At 51.2% G+C, this 23,369-nt stretch overlaps 1 protein-coding gene across 6 annotated transcripts in view; it reads right to left on the bottom strand.

The window, feature by feature from the left end:
* The window catches only part of sash1a (SAM and SH3 domain containing 1a), a 159,661-nt gene that overhangs the window by 584 nt on the left and 135,708 nt on the right, over positions 1 to 23,369 (bottom strand). For 3 of the 6 annotated variants that reach the window (XM_060041526.1, XM_060041528.1, XM_060041530.1), the window contains 12 exons: positions 18,763 to 18,898; positions 18,207 to 18,637; positions 15,593 to 15,667; positions 15,121 to 15,264; positions 13,934 to 14,066; positions 12,935 to 13,104; positions 12,169 to 12,381; positions 9,524 to 9,674; positions 8,420 to 8,542; positions 5,137 to 6,263; positions 2,782 to 2,913; positions 1 to 2,302 (listed from right to left, as the gene is read on the bottom strand). The exon at positions 1 to 2,302 is cut by the window's left edge and continues 584 nt beyond it. In XM_060041526.1, coding sequence (XP_059897509.1) covers positions 2,009 to 2,302; positions 2,782 to 2,913; positions 5,137 to 6,263; positions 8,420 to 8,542; positions 9,524 to 9,674; positions 12,169 to 12,381; positions 12,935 to 13,104; positions 13,934 to 14,066; positions 15,121 to 15,264; positions 15,593 to 15,667; positions 18,207 to 18,637; positions 18,763 to 18,898 — 3,129 coding nt within the window. In that variant the 3' untranslated portion in view covers positions 1 to 2,008. Of the gene's footprint in view, positions 2,303 to 2,781; positions 2,914 to 5,136; positions 6,264 to 8,419; positions 8,543 to 9,523; positions 9,675 to 12,168; positions 12,382 to 12,934; positions 13,105 to 13,933; positions 14,067 to 15,120; positions 15,265 to 15,592; positions 15,668 to 17,588; positions 18,638 to 18,762; positions 18,899 to 23,369 lie in introns of all 6 variants that reach the window. The other 3 variants (XM_060041527.1, XM_060041529.1, XM_060041525.1) reach the window with 2 other exon arrangements.

Below are 23,369 nucleotides of genomic sequence, written 5' to 3'. Positions count from 1 at the left end.
TACATTTTTCTTTCTCTGTTCTTTACAAAATACATTTTTTCAGGTTGGGCTTTTAGTTGAAGTTACTGTCATTCTAGCTACCCCCGAGCACCACTTTGATTGAGGAGGGACAAAAGGCATCAAACATCTGTGTGTGTCCACCAAAGAATACCCTCTTCAAGTTCAGTAAGATTCATGGAGGGTTTTCCCCACCTTCAAAAACACTGCAACAAAGATTATTTAAAGATAGTACAAACTTATGTTAGAATTTTACGAAACGTCAACAGAGACAACTTGTATAAATACATTTGTCTCATGTGTCATGAGATAGATTGAGATTATGAAAAATAATAAGACTTAAGACGACCTGGCTGTGTTAAACATAAGGACTCACTAAGGTAAGAATCGTCAGGATGTTTTGTATTTCTATACTTCGATACGTCGATGCAAAGATTATTTGAAAGGAATGTCCAAAAAGTAACCAAAAGTATTCTTTCTTTTTTAGGCAAGTGTTTAGAAATGTTGGCAGGCTTTTCCACAAGGTTCCAATCATTTCTTACCATTATCCATGGTCAAAAACAGTGTTTGTGTGTGTGCGTGCACAAATCCTTGAGCAGACAGTCTGTACTGTACACGGTAGAATGTGGGCTGTACACGGTAGACTGTCTGTACTGTACACGGTAGACTATGTCCTCTGTACTGTACGCACAGGACCGACATTTGTTGAGTCAGTTCTTCTCTGGATGTTTTGAAGTGGAATAATTGTTGTGGTCACTTATGCAATATATATTAATTGTGGACATCCCTATGACCCTCCCCCCCGACTCTTGGGGGTGGGGGGAGGGTTGTGACGGAAATTTGCTGTGATGCCAATCTCCCGTTGCAAACGTTTGATCTGAACTGGGCTACAAATGTTGTTTTCTTTTGTAATGTAACGGTCAGGCGACTTAGTGTTAGAACACAATATTTAATATCCTGGATTTGAATAGAAGAAGAAAGAAGCTGAAGGCCCGTGGAGATCACCAGAGCGCTGTGTTCCAGCGTCGCTCTGGTGTGGAGAGGGGCCCCCCCTTTAGCTGTGGTCAGTGATGAGATAGCCGTGGTTACTGACGCTGCCTCACAATAAGGCAGGAAGCATCGGAAGAAGAAGCACACCGAAAGCAAAGTACAAAAAAAAATTGAAATTAGATTATACTGGAAGATATATTACAGAAGCAAAAGAACAATCTTTTTTTGAATCTCTGAACAGCCAGTTTACAAATTGCTTGTTTTCATAAACTGAGCTGAGCTAAAAAGGCCAAACATTCATACTGTAACTCGAACATTTGTCAATGTATGAAATCGGACTGAAATCACTTTGGCCGTTCTGACACATTCTGCATTTAAGACCCTCAGCTCAAAAAAAATGGAACATGAAAAAATATGCAATTATTTAACAGTGATTAACAGTCTTTCTTTATGAAAACACCCCAACCTATAAAATGTGCTTTCTTGCTGACAGGCAGTCTCACGTTCTGTGTGTGAGACCTTTAGGGAATGCTTCATCAAACACCTCCATCCATTCCTTGGGGGCCCAGAGTCTGGTTGTGAAGGCCTTCGCTGTCTGGGGTCCAGGGTTGTTTCTGAACTGTCCATTAAGCAGGCGTCCGGTCATTGAGAATATACTGACACCCAAACTCCTTTAGAAGGGACGCAAGCTCTGAACAAGAGGAGCTCTGCTTGCGGCGGGGAACTCAGATGCCAAGAACACAGGGTTACAGGAGGAGAGTCCTACAGAGTGATGTCAGCTGATCTACTGTCCAATCACAGGCCCCGATCGCTGTACAAAGCATTTCTCTGACCGTCCTATGGTCATTTGGCGCCATTTGTCGTCCTTTCCTTCCCCCAAATAGTTCAACACTCAACAGCACCTCTTGGTCCTTTGGCTCTCGCGTCAACAACAACAACAACAACAAAAACAATGACAACAACAAAAACATCGGCCTTCAAAACCTTCGTCCAATCACAGATGGCGATTCCTCCAAAGCGGTTACGACTGGCTGGAAGCGGCGTTGTCGTCGTTGCTGATGCTGCTGCGGCGCACGGCGAGCGCCCTGGCCTCACGGGCCAGGCGCCGGGCGTGTCTCTCGTCCCGCACGCCGGCGGCCCGCAGCTCGCCCTCCGTCAGCGAGGCCATGCGGCCGGGCGCCTCGCAGCCCGCCGCCGCCAGCGCCGCGCCGTACATGGGCATGCCGATGGACACCAGCCAATCGGAGACGCTGCCGCCGACGGCGCTCGGGGACAGGGGCTTGCGGCAGAGCTCCGTCAGACCTCCGGATGGGATCTGAGACCGGGGGGGGGAAGGGGATGAGAGGAAAAACTGTTTGAGACGGGAAAATCACACAGGCTAAACACTAGGACACGTGAGGATAGTAATGAGGGTAGAGGCCAAACACTGTACGACGTCAGGCTAGTACAGGCTGAACGTTCTGAGACGTGAGGACAGTAATAATAGTCAGTAATAGTCAGTCAAAACGTTGACTCAGTTAAAGCACCCCGGTCTTTACGGTTGCTCTGCAAAATCATTTAATTTCGGGGTTCTGTTTTAAGGAATGCCAGGAATGTCTCCGGCCGCACGAAATCTGTGTCAACATGTCAAGGCAACGTCTCTTTAAAATTAGAATAAAATAATAATAATAACATTTAACTATCATTCATAAAACAGATGAAAGCTGTGGCCTCATCCATAACACTCTACTAAAACCCGAGCTGCTGGTGCCGCAGACGGAGGTGTGGTGAGGCGGGGTGCTGTGGGGTTCTTACGGCCATGCGGTGCTGCTTGCGGAGCTCCCTGACACGGAGCCGGTCCATGGTGGAGGCCACCTCCTTGAGGGGCAGCTCCAGGTCCTCAGAGTAGCGCTGGACCAGCGCCGGGGGGATCCCACAGCGGCCGTGCTGCAACACAGGCACTGGGGTTTAGACCGCCGCCGGGAGGTCAGGCACCGGGCCTCTTAAATACACACGCACACACATACGCGTCCGGGACGCCTCGGTAAAGACTGTGGCCGTACAACAGGTCGTCAAGAGGGGCCGTGTTTGTGTCCGTCGACTGTAGGGGGCGAGGTCTGAAGGAGTGCAGAGCTGTTGTTTTTGGTACTGGACAACATGAAGTGGGGTGAGGTCATGTGTTTGGGCTTTCCTGTGCTCATTGCAGGGCTTTAAGAGGCTTGGCCCCGGCTCTGCTCTGCCTGTTTACGCCAGGCTGGAGTGGACGTTTGGTTACACAGCAGAGCAGGAGCACACAGCGGGGGCACACTGCTGCCGTAAGAACGACGCATACGTGGTTATAAGGGGAGCTGCCGAGAAACCGTAGGAGAGGACCTTTATTGTGTTGGACCCTAACGAGGAGAGAGAGAGAGAGAGACAGGGAGGGAGAAGCCGAGAGAGAGAATATGGGAAGAGAGAGAATAAGGGAAGAGTGAGAGACAAAGAGAAGTAGAGAGAGAGGCAGAGAGAGGGACAGATGCAGAGAGAGACAGAGACAGAGAGAAAAACAAGGGATCACATGATGTCAACCTTGAATCAGGGTCAACAACTTGGGATGCCTTCTGCTTTCTTTCCTTCACAGCTGTGGGAGACTGGAAGGGGTGGCTGGAGGAAGAGGGGGGACCGGGGGGACCAGGGGAGGCAGAGGGCAGGCCCGGCAGCCCAACATCCTGTCAGAGATCTAGAACTGGGGCCCTGGGCGGGAGAAGTCTCCAGCCTGGCTGACAGCCAGTCAGCTTTGGCTTGTAAGATGTGGACTCAGAGTGAGGCTACAGACAATAAGTTTTACTGCATTGTTCCTCATTGACACCCAATAGGGCTTGGTTTGCCCCCTGGTGTTGTGTGCGTTTCTTTCTGCATGCATACTGTATGTCTGTTTATATGTGTGTGCTGATGTGTGTGAGTGTGCCGATGTGTGTGAGTGTGCCGATGTGTGTGAGTGTGCTGATGTGTGTGAGTGTGCTGATGTGTGTGTGCTGGGGTGTGTGTGCTGGGGTGTGTGTGTGTGTGTGTGTGTGTGTGTGTGTGTGTGTGTGTTTTGATGTGTGTCGGTTCTGATGTGTGTGGGTGTTCTGATGTGATGTGTTCTGATGCGTGTTTGTGTGCGTGTGCTGATGCGGTTTCTAATTGTGGTTATTTTGGCGGTGCTTTTTGGGGGCCCCCCCGCCATGTTTAACAGCAGCTCCGGGCCGGGTCGCTGTTTAACAGCTCTGTCTGCTCTCAGTAACACCCAGCCAGTAAACCTAAGGGCCCTGACCACAGAACACCCCCCTCCCCCCTCTACATCTCATTAACAAACATATTGTTATGGAAATATGGCAACATTACTGTAGCTAAGGTAGGTTCTGGCACTGCGGGAGGTGGGGAGCACAGACACAAACACGTGCACACCCACACAACAATACACACACTGGTGTTGTGTTGGTGTGCTACGGTCATGAATAAGACACACTCCAAGTGTACTCTTAATCATTTGTGTTTACAAGCAAAGTGGGTTCCAAAACCAGCCAAAAAGGTGTTGTTTGACATCAACCTTAACAACAACATCCACAGGGAGTCTAATGGTTCAAAGTCAACTCAGGCACGATAACACGACCAGGCGGTGTTTACGCCAGACAAAAACAGAGCTAGTGGTGAGGTCATGTTTCCATGGCTCAACGACAAGGCTTTTCGCTCTGGCACCTCTATGATGTGGCTTTTAATGGTTATTCCGCAGCTCATCCCCCGACCACGGAGCGTGTGTGCGTGCGTGTGCGCGTGTGTGTAGAAATTTGTGTTTTCAGTGAAAAATGCATGACTCGGAATAGAGCGCCCTTGTGGACCATCAAGTGCTTTAAAATCACATCCACTTCAAAACCATGTCTTCATGTGTCATTTAGAAGCACACAAGTGCGTGTATGATGTACTATTTTTGTAGATGGGGTTTAATTTGCAAGCATAACAGCTATATTTGTTTATCTAATGGTCTGCATAGATGTCTGCCAAATAGGGCACCACGGACTCTTCCCTCTACTGTACGCAGGACCCATCATGCCTACAGCATGCATGCATAGCCCCCCCCCCCCCCCCCCCCCCCTAAACTCTGAGCCAGGAATAGCCCTGCATGTCGTGGACGGCGAGGCGTCCTCCCACCTTGTCGGAGTAGGGCTCCTCGGTGAGGTCGATGCCCTCCGCCTCCAGCCGTGGCTCCAGCAGGCTGAGCGGGTCGGGGCTCATCTTGCTGTGGGACGCCTTCCTGGAGACCGCCACCTTGCAGCCCAGGTCCGACATCCAGGGGGGCCGCACCACGGGGGGGCTGCCCGCCTCCTCGCTGCCGGTGGAGGGGGAGAGCGCCGGGGAGGTGGGGCGGGGGGTGGCGGGGGGCGTGCCGGGGGTCCTGGCGGGGAGAGCCGGGGCGCCGTGGCGACCGGGGCTGTTGCTGCTCACGCTGTTGACGCTGCTGCCTCGGCTGTGGGTGAGGGGGGAGGCCGGGTGGGAGCGGGTGAGGGAGTGGGTGGGGGAGGGGGTGGGGGAGGGAGAGGAGGGCGGGGAGAGGGGCGCGTGACGGAGCCCGTTGGCCATCCGCTCCCGGGACTTCTTGGCCGGGACGGGCGGGGGCACGGGGGGCTTCTTGGAGTGGGCGCGGGGCACCGGGAGCCTCTCCTGGGCGGGGGCGCCGGGGCTGCTGGGGGATCCGGGGGCGGGGGCCGACAGGAGCTCCGGAGGCGAGTAGGCCGGGGAGACGGCGGCGGGGCAGTGGGGGCGCAGGGGGAGCTGGGAGGGGAGGGGCGGGCGCTCCGTCCAGCGCTTGGGGCTGACGGGCGGGGGCGTGGCCAGCCGAGCGGGGGAACACCTGTCTTTGAGCGCCTTGACGGGGCTACCGCCGCGGGGCTGGGGCCCGGCGCCGGGCGACTTCACCCCCCCGACGGGGGCCTTCTGCGGCCGCTCCGCCTCCGGCTCCCAGCGGAGGTCCCCCAGGGAGTGGGAGCGCTTCCAGGGGCCGGTGGTGGCGGGCTGCGAGGGCCCCTCCAGGTCTTCACAGCTGCGGCTGGCCAGGAGGGGAGACTTGCGCTGGGCCTGGCGGAGGTTCCCCAGCAGGGTGAGGCCCTTCAGGCTGGGCTTGGGGAAGGGGCCCCGGGGGAGCTGGGAGCCGTGCTGCGGGCCCTTGCCGCCCTGCTGCAGGGTCTCGTTGGAGACGGTCATGGGCAGGGTGGGGTAGTCCGGGGACTGGAGGCCAGCGGAGGAGCGGCTGGAGCGGGACGAGGCCTTCCTGTTCTTGCCTGCAATAAAGACAAAATAAAAACACATTAATGACTTGTGAAGCAAACATTACATCAAATAAATACATTGATGCTTTTATTCTGAAATCAAAGCAAAATTGAATGGTTCAGAAAAATTAAGCAGGGGCACACTGTCAAAGAGAGTTGAAGAGGGGAGGAAGGTTTCAAACTCCCGACCAAACCGGTTGTAACAGGGCAGTTTGGGGGCTAAGAGCTGGCATGCCAACTAGCTAGGAAACAGGACTTGGAGTGACCAGGGTTCACTCTCAGTACTGCCTAGATCCTGTTTCAGGGCTTTCTACACTGACCTGTCCATTAAAATAAGGCAAAACAAACGTATTTACTGGTTTCATAAGGAAAGCCTAAAGAAAGAGCTGTAAAGTAACCATGCATCATAACAGAAAGCCAAGTCCAACTTACCATCAGTCTCCCAACATAAGAGAGCGAAGATGGATGGATTAGAGAGATGGAGCGGGCAAGAAGAAGAGCCATAGTTGTTGTGAATGTTGTGATGAGAACATGAGTTCAAAGGACGACCCATTATGGATGTCGGTATCTTCAGTGGTTACAGTGATATATTTTGTTTCAATGGTTTAGTCATCTTTGAAAGCTTTTAGAAAAGCATGACATTTCTGTTGGGCACTTTGGAGAGCATTTACCGGTGTAAGACATGGTTTACATTGTAAACAGATATTGACTGAAATGTGTTGAGGTATGTATGAAAGTGAGGAAGAATATGCAGAAGTGAAAGTTGAAGTTAAATGATAAGAAATGCGGGCAATCAGGGATCTACAGTGATTTAATAATGAGGATAGTGACGATAAGCCTTAATTTGAAGCCTTCATACGTAACCCAAATTTGAAGTTAACATTTTTTAACTTGGCTTTTTTCGAATTTTTTATAACGATCACTGTAGCAACCTGCTGTGTGAGAATAAGGCAGAATGTGAAGATTCTGTCAAGCGTCTGGCATTGAGAGAGGGCTATGAGGAATAAGGACACATAGAGAGAAAGAAGAGACAAGCAGAGGCAGTACGGCGACTCCCTCCGTCGTCGGAGGTGGTCTTTATTCCACAACTTTAATCCCTAAGTGGGGCAGATTGCACATTTAAAATGGTTTGTCGACGCACACACACACACACGTAAAATGAGAACAAAGTGGTACACTTCTTACCAAGAACTATAAAAGTAGATGACACAAATACGGATTAATGAGTGACGGCGGCATTGAGAGAAAAGGTCATGTAAGAGACAGAAAGATTTCTTTTTCAAAGCATTATGAATATCCTCAGAACAAAGAAACTTTAACAAAAAAAAAAAATCACAAATGAGACCGTCTTAATATTCTGCAATCAAAGGAAACATTTCTACCATAACGATCTGTGCACTTAAGTTTAAAAAATATTTTTTTCATTCAAGAACTTTATATATAAGCATGAGGCACATTCCGATGACGTGTGCAACACAGTCACATAAAGGTTAGCACAAGCACCGCGTCGACAGACGCTATGGAAACAGAAGCAGTCGCCATGGCCACCATAGGGCCGACGGTAGCTAAAAGACACCCCAGTTCCACCGCAGCAAAATAATGAATGTGATTAGAACCCCCCCTTTCACATGTCAAAGGTCACCCTCAGGTCAAAAGACCTTCTAACAGAAGTACTCTAACAGAAGGCATGGTGGCGTCCACCGTGTCATTCTCTAACACACCCCTCTCTGAAGGGGAGCACCTGTGATTGGACAGCCAGGGGCCCCATAGCATTGTGGGTTGGGCCGGCCTCCCTTATGAATGCACTTTGACACTGATGACACAGAAGGCCTAATGACGTGGAAGAGAGCAGTGGAAAGGAGAAGGGGAAAGAGAAAGATGGGGGCGTCTATTTAGCATCAGATGATGAGGGGAGGGACAGGCGAGAGGAGGGGGGTTAGCTGAACCGGGGTCCAGGGAAGGTGGGCGGGATGTAAGGGGTTGATTGGAAAGCATGGCTAGAGAGGGAGCGGCAATGTTGAGCAGCTTGGAGAAGGAAAATGGATAGATGTTGTGGGAGTCACTGGCGGCGCGGGGCTAGCTCAGCTATGATATTCCTGGGGAAATCCCCATAGGCCTCGGATAATGGCACGACTAGGCTAATTTAAGCTAAGCTAGGCTATCATTACCATTCTCCAGATTCTCATTGCTCTCGTAGCAGCCGGAGTCGCGCGGGGAGTCCCCGACCAGGCCCTCTGACAGCAGCTTCTCCTGGGAGCCGGACAGGCCGCTGCGCTCAGGGTCACTGCTGCCTGCAGGGGACACGACAGGATGGGGCTGTTTAGTGCATTCCTTTCATTGTACAAAGACCCATTAAAAAATACATTCTTTCCATGACTTCAAATGAAAAGAACGAAATAATGAGGCATTTGTGTGAAGTTTAAATAAGCAAACAAGTTATTCTGAAGGTGAAGAGAACATTTGGTATGATTTGTTTCGAAACCTTGGGCAGAACAAAATACAGAAATACAGAGAGAGTGAGTGAGATAGAGAGACCGAGACTGAGGGAGGAGAGAGAGAGAGCGAATGAGGGCGAGAGAGAGAGAGAGAGAGAGAGAGAGAGAGAGAGAGAGAGAGAGAGAGAGAGAGAGAGAGAGAGAGAGAGAGAGAGAGAGAGAGGGCGAGTGAGGGCGAGTGAGGGGGAGAAACCAAGACTGAGTGAGAGAGAGAGACAGGGCGAGTGAGGGAGAGAGACAGAGGGCGAGTGAGGGAGAGACAGAGGGCGAGTGAAAGAGGAAGACAGAGGGCGAGTGAGAGAGAGACAGACAATGAGTGAGAGAGAGAGAGAGACAGAGGTCAAGTGAGAGAGGAAGACAGAGGGCGAGTGAGAGACAGAGAGGCAATGAGTGAGAGCGACAGAGAATAAGAGAGACATAGACGGAGACACAGAGACAGAGGGTAAGAGAGACATAGAGCGAGAGACAGAGGGTAAGAGAGACATAGAGCGAGACACAGAGACAGAGGGTAAGAGAGACATAGAGCGAGACACAGAGACAGAGGGTAAGAGAGACATAGACCGAGACACAGAGACAGAGGGTAAGAGACATAGAGCGAGACACAGACAGAGGGTAAGAGAGACATAGACGGAGACACAGAGACAGAGGGTAAGAGAGAAATAGACCGAGACACAGAGACAGAGGGTAAGAGAGACATAGACGGAGACACAGAGACAGAGGGTAAGAGAGACATAGACCGAGACCCAGAGACAGAGGGTGCGTGGGGGGTGTACTCACTGTCGTACTCCTGCAGCAGCTCCACGGCGGTGAGCAGCACTGCACGGTGCTGGGGGTCCAGGATGTTGAGCTCGTCCAGGTCCTCCTCCTCCAGCAGCTTGAAGGTGTCCAGGTCCTCGTAGCCGTTGAACAGGAAGGTGGGCATGTGCTCCTGGGAGAGGCATGGGGCAGCAGGGGTCAGCGCTGGGAGGCCTGGGGTGCAGCCCTCATGGGGTCTGTTATTGGTGTCCATTCATACAATCGTATCTATCTTGTTCGATCAAATATGAATTCTTTCTGTGATAGTCGCACACAAATAAATACATGTGTGTGTTTGTCTCTATGCTCCTGTGTCTGTAGATGCACACACCTACAGACACAGGAGCATAGAGACAAACACACAAACAAATACAGAAAACTAGTTGTGGAAATTTAGTTGAAATACAAATTCTTGAATATTTGTATTGTATTTCAATCAAATTTGGATTAGATCATGCTATGCAATTTAATTTGATTGCATTAAGAAACACCATACTACTATTTCATCAGGCTTCATCATTAGATAGTCCGTTTACAGGGGTGCTCCGTTGTGCACCTCAGTTTCACAACAGCGGGGTTCACTATATACCAACGATTTAGAATTGTGTCTTCTTTTGAGGAACAATGCTAGTCCTCAAACAGGGCGGGCAGGGTTTGAGTCCGGTCAACATTACAGGACTCTTCTTCACAGCCAACAGACTTGGACGTCCTACATTTCGGCGCTGCTTACAACAAACGCCCCCCCCCCCATCCCTGGGCACCCAGATCAAAGAGGTGTGGGCAGCGGAGGGGCACCAACTTTGATCGAGGCCGTTTCATGTTGGGTGGGACCACAAAAGCAACAAACAAAAAAGGGGGAAATGAAAATTGAAGCAAGACATAATGGTGGAAGATGGGGCGTAAGGGGGGTGTGCAGCCACCAGCCGGGGGTTATCAAAGGCATCGTCTTGAAACATGAAAGAAGAAGGGACACACCCACACGACACAGATGCCTCCCCCACCGCGGTCGCATCTCCAAATTAGAAAGTACACAGCAAAAACAAAACAATGTTACGGATGTATAAATATCTCCCGGTGCCTTTGGGTCGGTTTGAGTCGTGGCGTAGCCCGTCTGATACTATCATTAAGACCCGTCTTATCTGGCCTGGAAGATGCAAAGACAGAGGCGGAAAGGGAGAGAGAGAGAGAGTGGCCTCATATCACCCCTGCAGTTTAGAAGCACGCACGCACGCACGCACGCACGCACGCACACGCACACACACACACACACAGCAGGAAAAGGCCATAAATTACAGGTCGGCAAACACTGCTGTTCCAAGGAGAACTAGTACGCCTCTCGCCTCTGTTTCTTTTGGGGAAAGAAACGGAACAAAGGGCCGCCAACGTGCACACAAACACAAAAGGCATTCGACTTTGCCTCACGCATGTCTATGTTTTTCGGGCCATCAGGACGGCCAAACACATCGCAGTGTTCCAACACAGGGGGAATAACAACCACATCGCCGAACTGGGAAAAAAATGTCTGCACATGCCAAGAAAAGCCACACATGGTTTTTGGTTATCGCTGGAGTCAAAGCTGTGCAGAGGTGTGGTTGAAAAATAAGTAAATGACTGAATACCGTGTGGCTTTGAAGGCAAAATAATAGTTTGATGGTTTTAGTTTATAGCTATTTTGCACACCCTTACATGTTTGGAATAGTTTATTGTACCGTTTTTCCACACTGATGTAGAGCTGATGAAGTGGCTACTACCCACCTGCTAAGACAATGTTGTAAAATGGCAGCCGAGAAACGTTTTTGGTTAACGTAACAGCTGTAGAAGATACTTGTAAAGACAGGGCCTTCCCTCTGGGCAGATTTAGCATTGAATTAGTGCTCTGAAGCAAAGCTTACACTCTGGAGTGTGGGAGTGTCTCTGGGGAGGACAGGAGTCCCTCAGTAGGAGATGAGCTTGGTGGTTCATTCATCCCTTACTCTGGTTCCATACACAACGCCCACACTAGCTCTGCGGCTCAGCCCTGTTACACAGAGGGTGTTTCAGACCCCTTGGGCCCTTTAATCATCCAGGCCGAGGGCCCACAAGGCCCAAGGTTTGGGATTAGAACCACAGATTTGCGAGTGTCTGTGAGTAATGAATCATGGTAGTTTAGCCTCATTATCTCTGCAGTGGTAAAGGGTTTTGAAGAGCTAGGCTAGATGATGGTTTCATTGAAAAAGATTGCTGGTTTTGGTAGGGGTGGCGGCGAAATGTGTGGATGTGTATCCACAAAACAACCTTGGAAGAGTCTAAAAATATCTCATCTCAATTTACAATATATTCCATTGTTTCTTATATTTTGTTGGGTCAACTCCATTCAAATGCATTTTACTTGCATAGCCCCTAATCCCAATTGCGGTCTCCAAGGCCTTCCCAAGCCACATTAATACATACATTTACCTTTTCCAAATGTCTTTGCTCCATAAAATGATAATGTGACTTATGCATAACCATCTCACTTTGTCCACTTCCAAAAAGTATATGTTCCCTTTCAACTAAATCCATAAACAAAGACGTAAGGTAGCCATAACCAAACGGTCCAGCAGTGTCTCCCAGCCAGTGTAGACCAGGCTCCCCCCCCCCCCCTCTACCTTGAGGTTGATGCGGTCCAGCAGCTCCTCCACGGAGGTGGGCTTGGGCGGCCGGCCCTTCCTCCTCCTCCTCACGGGCCTCTTGGGTTTCTTCTCCTCCTCGTCGCTCAGCACGTCCACGTAGATGAACTTGAAGGTGCCCACCTTGTTGTTCAGCAGGCCCATCCAGGTGCCCATGGGCGGCTTGCTGATGACGTCGATCACGTCCCCGCGCTGCACGGGACATACCACCACCGCCACACAGCAGTGAGCCACGGCAGGAAACAGTTCACACAGACAGGAAGTACTGAGGTTCTTTGTGTTCACCGTTTATTGTTTCGGATGCGATCATTTGTTGGAGAGTAGGAGTCAGGGGATTTGAATGCGGCTGTTTCGGAAATGCATAGACCTTAGATACCCATACAAAATAATGGTGTATTTACTCTCACATACCAATAAGAAATAATGTTGTAAATGGCGTTTTCCTCTTTTTAAAAATGTTACATTGTTTAAAACGGAAAAACAACTCTATCACTGCAAGTGTATGGTTTTCCTCGCTTTTTAGCTTTTTTCACAGATTCAAACCCCCTGCGTTGGTTGAACTCTAGCTGGACCGGTTTTTAATCCACGGCCACTTCGTACTTGAAATCATTGAAGTGGCCTTGCTGTATTGTCCGGTTGACCCCTGTGCACGCTTCACCATATCAAGCCAGGGTGTGCTGCGATCGAGCCAGCGATGTGGCCAGGGGACGTTTGTTGTATTATTAGTATTTGTCCTTCAGGGTACCTTGAGTTTGAGGGAGTCCGAGTCGTAGGGGCTGGGGATGAAGTCTGTGTGCACGCGGGCGCGCCCGCAGAAGGGGCCTTTGTAGGGGGGCTCCTCGTCGTCCCCGTCCTCCGACTTGACACTCTCCCGGTTGCTGGCGGACGAGTCGGTGGTGCTGACCGTCTGACCACCTGCACAGAAACACACACAACACCATGGTATTGATTAGGTTTCATGTCATTATTTTGACTGAAGGATGCCCAATGATTCTTCTTCTATTTGTAAAACTAATTTTATTCAGTTAATAAAAATTCACTTGTACCCTTAGTTAAACTGCATTCAAGGGAACGTAAACGGGGAACTTAAAAACGTATATAATGGGGATGTGCAGCGGTGGTTCGGGGAATTCAACTTCCTCCTGGGGTCAAACTCAATATCTGTTTACATTCTTTCTGCCCTGCAGTGAATGTGCGGTGCCAATTCATCTCAATCATTCATGTGTCTCTCTGAGTTCTCTTTAGCTCTAGACCCAGGGTGGAAATAGCCTGATTAAGTGGCCGGATGTCTCTCTCTCTCTCTCGGTCTCTCTCGTTCCAAAATATACTCAAACAGGAAGTCAGACTCAGCACAGTTTTTGTGGCCGGCACACAATCTGTTGCCAGGGGCTTTTTTTTTTTTTTTCTTTAAGGATGTAGCGCCACCTGGTGTTCTGTTGCTGTATACTACTCAAATCAGCAAGCATAACATACTTGGTCACAATTAAACACTTGCCTGAAACAATGTTCTTGCTATAATGATTATGATTAATTTCCAGTTTATATATATCAGGGGGTGGTCGAATATGTTCGGAATCCTGCTGTAACATCTGCTGTGATTTTCTTCTTGCTCAGAATCGAATATTTAATGTTCCACATTATTTTCTAAACACTATTGCTCCATGTGCATTTGGGTCGGCGTTCGCATGGCGCTGGTATTCTACATTCAAAAGAGATTCAAAACCCAAACAAAGAGTGGACTCACTCATGGAGCTCTGGCCGCTGAGGGAGCTGCGGAGGCTCTCCACCGAGCCCCCCGCCTTCAGCTTGGGCTTCTCCAGGGAGTCGGTGTCCGGCTGGGAGGACTGGGGGGAGCCGGGGGCCGCGTCCGGACTGGACTGGAGGTCGGGAATAGGTGGGGGGTGGAGAGTAGGAGGACAGACAGGAGGAGAGAGGGTGGGGAGGAAGATCGGGGTGAAAATAAAAAAATTAAAATCCATCCGTATGGATATACATTTATTAAACCTGACTTTTATGACAAAGGATCGACGTCTCCCTCCTCCTTGCAGTTCGATAAACCCCCACCAGGTGCCACCGTTGCCTGCGTTAATGATTCTCATCAGCGGGTCCACAGAGCGACGTGGACGTTCACACCGGTTCGTGTTGCCTTCCCGTACGAGCAACGGCTCCATGACTCACTTTGCAGTATCTGGGTCAGGGCCTTAGGAGGACCACCGCAACGTACAGCTGCCGTCTCGCTGTGAAGGGGCTCCTCTGAACGGGTTAAGCCCTCTTCAGAGACACCCCAGCACAGGCTCCACTAACGCTTACTATACCTAACCGATGTGGCTGCTCAGCCATGCATGCTCACACACCCACACACGCTTTAAACATCAATTAGGTCAGACCGGGGGGACTTGCATCACCACATGACCTCAGTGTTCAACGCACCCCACCCTAAACTCGACAGCAAGTCCAAAGCAAGGACAGCTGAGAGATGTTAGAGTGTGTGTGTGTGTGTGTGTGTGTGTGTGTGTGTGTGTGTGTGCTCCTTCGTATGCGAATGCCCTGATGTTTTCCATCCTGTTACCATCACAAACACTAAGCAATCCACCCACCCACCCATCCATTCCCTAACAGGCTGCAAAGTGCCTGCATGCACACAGAACAACAGAGTGTATTAGCGACCAAACATCTTGTAGAATGCCTGCAGAACGACACAAGGCTTGGAACACGGACCCAGCAACCATTGTTGGTGTCAACATGTGGTCGGTTTTATTCGTGTTCGCACTTCATTTTCTACTCCCCAAACGTTGGACACTTCCAAGGTACCACAAGTCAACAATTCAACGATTTGTGTGATTGTATGTTTCAATGTGAGCACCAACAGCCTTATGATTGTTTGTGTGTGTGGGCTTCTGCATGCGTGTGTGTGCTGGTGTGGGGTCCCACCTGCTCAGAGAGGGAGTTGCTGTACTTTTTGGACATGCGCTTCCTCATGGTCTCCTTCACCGACTTGACCTTCCTGCCCAGAGAGATGCGGGATGTGGTGGGGGACTTGACCACCTCCCGGTAGATGGCCTCCTGTTCCTTACTCTGCACAGAGGAGGAGGAGGAAGAAGAGGGTGAGAACGGCTAATGGGAAACTGCACTAATAAAGTGCTTTTCAGAGTCTGACCACTCAAAGCGCTTTACAAACAGTGACTCACGTTCACCAATTCATAGACACATTCACACAGGGGCGGAGGTGTCAACCATGCAAGGCAACAGCCCGCTCGTCGGGAGCAGTTAGGGGTAGGTGCCTTGCTCAGGGCAACCTCAATACCGCGGCCAGAATATAGGAGCCCGACTCAACAAAGAGTTTTTTTGGTTTTTCATCGAAGTTGGAGTGAATTGTAGAGGAGCGCTTGTTTTGTATACTCACATTGGCCTCAGAGGCCGCACTGACCACATGGAGCGATCGGTTGGACAGGTCGAATCCCCCGAAACTACAGGTCCTCTGGCGGGGTGGAAGGGGTTGGATGAAAAGAGGAGAGGGGTGGGGTTGGGGGGGAGGAAGGGGTGGGGGAGAACAAGAAAGTGGTTTAGCTGGGGAGACCAACACAGGCATCACATCCAACCTCAAGCCGCGCCCCCCCCTGGCCCACCGAGCGGGATGCAGAACCATGACTCATGCTTTGAAACGACGCTGGAAGCGGTTTGGATTTATGCTTATGGATATACATGGTGCTGGTGGTGTAGTCGGGGCGGGGGCAGGATTTGTATAGGACACAGTGGTATGAGGCCACTTGGCATCGTGGACGGCCAAGTGAGATGTAACACAAAGTAATGCACTTGAATGGTTCTTGTTTGTTGTGAGTGACTTCGTGGCTATGTCGATGATGGAGTATGCTTTCTGGACAATCCAAACCGGCGTTCTGCATGATGCACGACTATCGAGAGGTGGCGAGTACTTGACACCAACATGGGATGACCCGTGGCGCGGTTACCATGTGTCATGTAGTCATGTGGCAGAGTTAATCGTTTTGTAATGATTTGCTGTTTAACGGGTGATTGGGCCAACCCTTCGGGATGAATAGCAGCGAACTAATGACTTCAGTGTGGCTGGGGTGTTGAGTGTGAGGAGACACAGGCATCTTGGGTGATTCCTCCGATTCATGTAGAAAACCTCTTGTGAAAGAACCCTTCACTCGATGGAATCGGAGCTGAAGATGGAGGCGGTAAACAAAGGGGTGCAGCTTTACAACCCCAGCCAGGCCATTGCAGATGCGTCATGTCCAACCAAAGAAATGAAACGGGGCTGTGTTTTGTTGTGTGATTTTCATTTTTCATTTAAATCCATTTGTATTTACTGTCCGTGTTCATCAAAGATGTGGTCGAGGTGAAAACACCACGGTGCGTCAGATGAGAGAAGGCGTTCTGTAGAAATGTCCCAAAACAAAAATAATACTCTTGAGGATGAAGGGGATGGTCGATGGAATGGCCATGCACCCGGTAGAAGTACAAGAACAACCAAAATCGAGAATTCGACGATAAAGGAAAAAACAAGAAATACTAGCAACTACGAAAAAATCAGGCACACGAAAAAAATTCTCACAAAAGCATCGACGCAACTCAAAAAATGGTTGATTCCAAAATACGGTTGAATGAGGGTGATCCGGCGAGTTCACCACCACAGATTTAGAGGAGGGGGGGGTCAAGCTTCCTTAAAGCTGCAGAATAGCTCCACTATGACAATGTATGCCTATGTTACCTTGTGTTTCACAGGTTAAATGAATGTGTCCCCAACTAACTCACTAGTAAATACTTCTCAACGTGTTGCAGCATGTTGTGTTCAATACATCAACACTATTAGAGTAGCATAATAGCTAACTAGCTTTTATGACGTGCTTCTCTGCCTATAGTCCACCCATACATTGTGTGCTGTAATGGGATCTACAGTTTAGCTCTAGGATATGAATTCAATATATATCGAATGTATAAGTGTCAAATGAAGACTTAATGTCTTTAATACGCTGGGTGCACCCAGGTGCACATCCAGGTGTTTATCTGTGTCCTCGAAACAGGGCTAACCTTTCAAATACGTCACGATATCTCAATAAAGGATCGCGTCAAATTTCCTATAGATAAGTCTGTATAGGATCAAGTCTTGATGGAAACACATCATAAATACACTGGGTAGTACAATGAATGCCTCTAAAAACGAGTCTTCCTGTAGATAATCTTCCCTCCAACAGTAGGGCATCCCCTTCCTCTGAAGACAGGTCTGACTTTTGAGCTATTCTGCGTCTTTAAAGTACACCGACACCCCCTCACCATCACGGCCGGCACGACGATGTGCGGAGGGGGGGGGGGGGGGAGGGCCGGGGTCTACTTCAGCCCCCCGCCCCGACCCCTCCGACCCCGACGGCTAAACTCACAGACTTCTGCTGGATGCGCAAGAGCACGCGCTTGGTGCAGCGGTCTACACTGGCCGCCCACTTCCTGTCTGCCTCACGGTCTTCCTCCAGCAGGCAGCGGCGCTCGGTGCGGCTGAGCGTCACGGGGCGCACCAGCTGCGCCCAGTTGAGGTGGCCGTACAGGCTGCGCTCCACCACGTACGTGATGTTCAGCTCGCTCACCGCCGTGCGGCCGCGCAGCCGGCGGGAGGGGAAGCCCCAGGTCCCGCACCCCCCGCCGCCGCCCCCGCCTCCGCCCCCGGGGCCCTTGGCCTTGGCCCCGCCGCAGTAGGCCGGGGAGGCAGGCGTGGCCGTGAGCGGCGAGGCGGGCGGCTTGGCGTGGCGCGAGCGCTGGTACAGCAGGTGCTTGGTGGAGTAGGCGTAGTTGGGGTCGGGCTTGCGGTGGGTCCAGCTGCCGCCGTGGTGGTGGTGGTGGTGGTGGTGGTGGCGGCCCACCGTGAGGTGCTTGGCGGGGCTGCCCAGGTGGCCGTCGGCGTCCAGCGAGAGCAGGAGGCGGGACTGGTTGTGGGGCTTGGGGCGGGGCTTGGTGAGGCCGTAGAAGGCGTAGAGGCTCTCGTTGGCGTGGCCGTGGTTACTTACCCCGTGGGAGATGGAGCTCAGCGCCTTCCGCATCTCCCCGTCGGTGGAGGAGCGGGCCAGCAGCTTGCCCTCCTCGTCCAGGCCGCAGCCGTCCAGCTCCGAGACCGAGGAGCCGCTGCCCACCACCGCCGCGATGGAGCCCCCGGGGCCCGGCACGGGGGCCGCCGCCGCCGCCGCGGGGCCGCGCTTGGCGGGCCGGATGAGGCCGTGGGCGCTCGAGGACTTGCTGAAGGTCTTGACCAGCTTGTGTCCCGACCAGGTGTCCAGGCTGCTGGAGGACGGCGAGGTGGTCAGGCTGTCCGTGTCCCCGTCCAGGGACAGCTGGTCCTGGGCCAGGGAGGCGTCCTGGGGCAGCGGGGGCTTCTTCAGGACCCCTGTGTACAGAGCGGCGTTGTCCACGCACGTCGGCGAAGCCTCCAGACTCAGAGAATCTAAAAAGGAACAAAGAAATGGACAAAACATAAACAGGCTGCATGAAAGTACTGGATGTGCGTCAGGAACCTGTTGATGCAGACGGATTGACAGATAGACGAGTGGCAGAGAGCGAGGGGCTGACCTTCAGAGTCGCGCCTCTTGGCCTCGTCCACCTTGATGAGCTTCTTGCGGACGCGGCGCGTGGAGTTGACCAGCTTGTGGAGCCGCTTGAACTTCACAGAGTCCTCCGACTGCTCGTCGTCCGACTGCTCACGAGACTGGCCGAGAGAGACAGGGAGATGGAGAGAGAGAGAGAGAAAGAGGCAGGCCACAGTTACAATCATAGCCTAGCCATGCTTAGCATGTAAAAATTACGCCACATTATATACACAATTTATAATCTTACTTCACATTACATCAGCTCCCAAAAACAACAGAAAACGAATGATCAAAACATCGACATTGCACATTTCAAACACAGATTAAAAATTGTGCAGATTATTTGTTTTGCATTGTTTTTATGCCTCAGGCCAAAGCAAGCATCGGCAAACAGCATCGTAGTTGGTTGTTCCATCAGAACTGAACACGGTGTTAGAGTGACGGTGGGAGGGATGGATGGCTGGATGGAGGCTCATTTTGAGGCAGTGTGTCGCGGGTTAGTGAGGTGAAAAAACGACGGGCGAAGACACACTGTTATAACCATAATGAAAACATAAACACAACGACAAACTGGGCGGTGTGATGGACTCGTAATGCCTCAACCGTGAGTGGGCTGTGCCACAGGGTGAAACACGTCTGACAGCCGCTTTTAATAGTGTGGAATGATGGAACACCATTTGTTCTCTCTCCCTTTCAATCTCTCTGTCCCTCTCCCTCAGAGTAGCTGCGGTGGAGCGGAAAGAACGATGTCGGCGCACACACACACACACACTGAAGTTGTCATGTGGTAATGATGAGCTGAGTCCTGGCAGCTCCGCTGAGGACGGCGGTGGCAGGAGTCGGAACTCGGGAACCTAAACAAGTCATCGTCGTTTCTGTTTCTCCCCCCCCAACTCAGTCTCTGGTTTCCAGGGCAACGCAGGCTTTGATTTTTCCGCATGGCAGGACCCCTCGCCAAGGTCCAGTACACCGCTCGCAAACTCGGGCAGATTCTCTCTCACACACACACACACACACACACACACACACACACACACACACACACACACACACACACACACACACACACACACACACACACACACACACACACACACACACAGTAAACCCTCCCTTCCTTTGATTTAGAGCAAACAGGCTTGTAGCTCCTAGACTGCTAGAGGCAGCAGAGCACAAGCCCAGCATACTAACTGCTCCCCAGCCACAAACATCAAGTCCACAACCGATATCGTTACAGCTAGGTCCTTTAAGTGAGGCACCAATCTAACAAAATACCAGCTTACAAGGTACCAGCATACACGGTCCACACGGTCTGTGCGTGTGTGTCTGTGTGTGTGTGTGTCCGTCGTCAGGCAGTAACAGGAATTGACCCACCAATCAACTCTCTGTCCTACTCCTGCACCGCATCGATTAAGGGGAGCTTACTCGACGCTTTCCCCTTCCTCGGCAGAGCGAGCGGACCGTCGTCAACCAATCATCTGCTTTTGGCTTCCACCGGCCTGGTCTGCGGCAGTCCACTCTGCAACCACACAACACCCCCAGAGTGGATTCTACCTTCCAACTGCATGACAACTCCCTTCCCCTGTTTCTGGTCGGCACCGGAGTGCACCAGCCCGTAAAGGAACGCTCAAAAAATGATAATATTAATATTAATAGCCACATTGAAAGAGGAGAGGAAGGAGAGGAGCCAGACTCCATCGTTAATGGCGGTACCGGGGTCCAGGGAGTCTGGTGTAGCCGGACCGGCTCCTGGACCAGTTTGCGACCATAACCCTGCAGAGAGGGGAGCCGCGCTGGAGTCGCCTCCTATGAAGTCACCTCCCGGTTTTTATTATGGAGACGCTGACCGCACGAGAAGACCGCGTGAAACAAAGAACCCCCGTAATGCAATCTTCCGATTCCGATTATTATTATTGTTTACGGCTGCCCTGGCGACAGGGCTGCAGCACAATGGCGAGAAGGGAAGAAGATAAATAGAGAGGAGGGGAAGACCGGCGCCACTGTGTCCCTGGTTGTGTCTCCTCTAGCATGCGTGAAAGACTGGCAACGGCAGTAAAACTGACTCAAAGAGTTGGAGTGGAGAGAGTGGAGAGAGGGTGGACAATGAGTTGTAGGTTCCGAGACAGAGCCCTGAGGAACACCATTCATTGAAATGACTGCGAGGGAAAGTGATTTAAGGACTGAGGGGACAAGGGAAAGAGAAATCAAGAGAGGGTCAAATAAAAGACATGTAGAAAAGGAATGATGTTTGGTGATAAATAGTGCTCTGTAGACGAATGGGAAGCAACGGTAGTGCAACCAACGCAAAAAAAAACAAGAGAAGAGATCGCAGAAAGGAAAAGTGACAGCAGAAATCAAATCGCTGAAAGGCTGTCATTAGTGGCAACGTGACAGCGAAAACACCCCGACCATAAGTACCAAACATACACCCCGCAGTCGACACGTTTCAGTCATCCTCGCCAAATTCCTTAGCGATGCGGTAAAGCGGATAGAACTGCACGCACGCTCACAAGCGCACCCACACAAACAAACACACATGCACACGCACACACACACACACAGACACACACACACACACACACACACACACACAGAAGCTTTCAAACAGTTCAAAAACAAGTGGAAGAAGAATACCGCCATTCAGCTGCTCCCCTGGTGAAACCCGCCTACTCACCGCCTCAGGTAGGTTAGTCAGAGCGAGGAGCGGGCCGCACTCCCGACCGCGAGAGAGAGGGCAGCTCCACTACGTCCACAAGTGGCCTAAAGCCCCGCTCACGCGCTGCCGCCGCTGCCTCCCGACCCGGGTCTGCGTCGCCACTACCGGGTCTGCGTCGCCACTACCGTGCGCGCGTGCACGCACAACACCGCATGCAGAACTACCCTAAACTGGAAACCTTTCTTGCCGTCATCTGGTTTGTGTGTGGGTCTGTGTGTGTCAGGGGGGACTGTGTCGAAGTGCCGTGCGGGCTTTCGGAGAGCGTGCAGAGAAAAGACGTGTTGTGTGCCTGGAGAACAATCCCCCGTTTGAGCCCCTCTGACCCAGCCCTGGCCCCCCCATCTCTAATGGCCGGCCCTGGAATGTGGGCTCACATCGCTGGGGGACGACACACACACACACACACACACACACACACACACACACACACACACACGAGAGAGAGAGAGAGAGAGAGAGAGAGAGACAGAGAGACACACATTGAGAGAGACAGAGAGAGAGACACACATTGAGAGAGACACGGAGAGAGAGACAGACACACATAGAGAGTGAGAGAGACAGAGAGAGCGACAGACAGACAGACAGACAGACAGACAGACAGACAGACAGACAGACAGACAGACAGACAGGCAGAGGTGGTGGCAGGGCAGGACACAAGAACGAGCATTCAAGAGAAGTGCCGCCCGAAGCAGCAGCCCGATGTGTTGACACCGCGTAGAGCCGCCATGCCCACGGCGGTGGTGTCTGTGGACCTGTGCACCGTAGGTGGGGAGGAGTTTGAGGTTCTGAGCGGGGCCGGTGCACACAGCGCTCATTCACAGAGGGTCTCGCACGACCGTTGGCTATTTGGATGTCATGGATGGCCCAGTTCTATTCATTACGGCAGGGGTTTAGGGAGGGGAGGCTGGGGAGATGGGGAGGCACCCAAGGCACCGTAACGGATCTTCAAGTGACCCCAATTTGGAGATTCAAGGCAAGGGTATTTACAGAAGATCCCTCAGTCTTCCTACTCAGGGTCTCTGAGGACGGTCGTAAGGCGCAAGGGAGCAGTCTTCTTTGTCCTTTATCCCTCCCTTCCATTTTCCTGCCTGCCTCCACCATCTGTGTGTGCATATGTACGTGCATCTTTGAGAGTGCCTGTGCATGTGCGTGTGCGTGGTTGTGTTTCATAGCACGCACACAATTCAAATTTTCCACCTGAAGAGAAGCTCGACAACTCATAATCTGTCCTGCCAGTCTACCGTTTCCAAACACTCAATGGGCATAATCAACTGTCCTCAAAATGAAATCGAATTACTTAAAAACAAAAACAAAACAGTTACGTGTTTCATCATCGTCTAACTCAGAATTCAAAACCCAGATGTTCTGATGATGGAATACAATTGGCTACATGAAACAAATAACTGTGGTTCATCCAGGTTCATGTACGCCTAGCAACCACTGTACATCCACGTTGAGCAAGTTCAGATAAAGACAAAACTGCAAGCAAGTTAGTGTCAGAACAGTGTGGGTGTGTGTGCATGTGTGAGTGTGTGCGTGTGTGTACTTGTATGCGCTTGTGCCTATCATGGTTTGTAGTTCAAATGACCAAGATTGTTTACCAGAGAAGATATCCCAGCATGAGGCAGTGCGGGGGAAACTGCTTTTTAATGAGGGTCACAGCAGTTCCAAACGACACCCACTGAAAAAATCCCTTCATTTCTGGGAAACGTGTTTGACATTATTATCAGGGAAGAACTGGAAACACAATGCCTCTTCCATAAAAGAGGGCATTTCGGCAAGCCATGTGAGCCACTTAAAATCAAGAGGGGAACATCATCAGGTTTATATATAGACGTGTCGTATATTCACAATTCACAAAACGCATACCTCGC

Source organism: Gadus macrocephalus, chromosome 21 (genome assembly GCF_031168955.1).
Source record: "Gadus macrocephalus chromosome 21, ASM3116895v1".
NCBI classification, from domain to species: Eukaryota; Metazoa; Chordata; class Actinopteri; order Gadiformes; family Gadidae; genus Gadus; species Gadus macrocephalus.
Note: the sequence above shows the minus strand (reverse complement) of the source record. Positions and strands in the feature narration are given on the sequence as shown.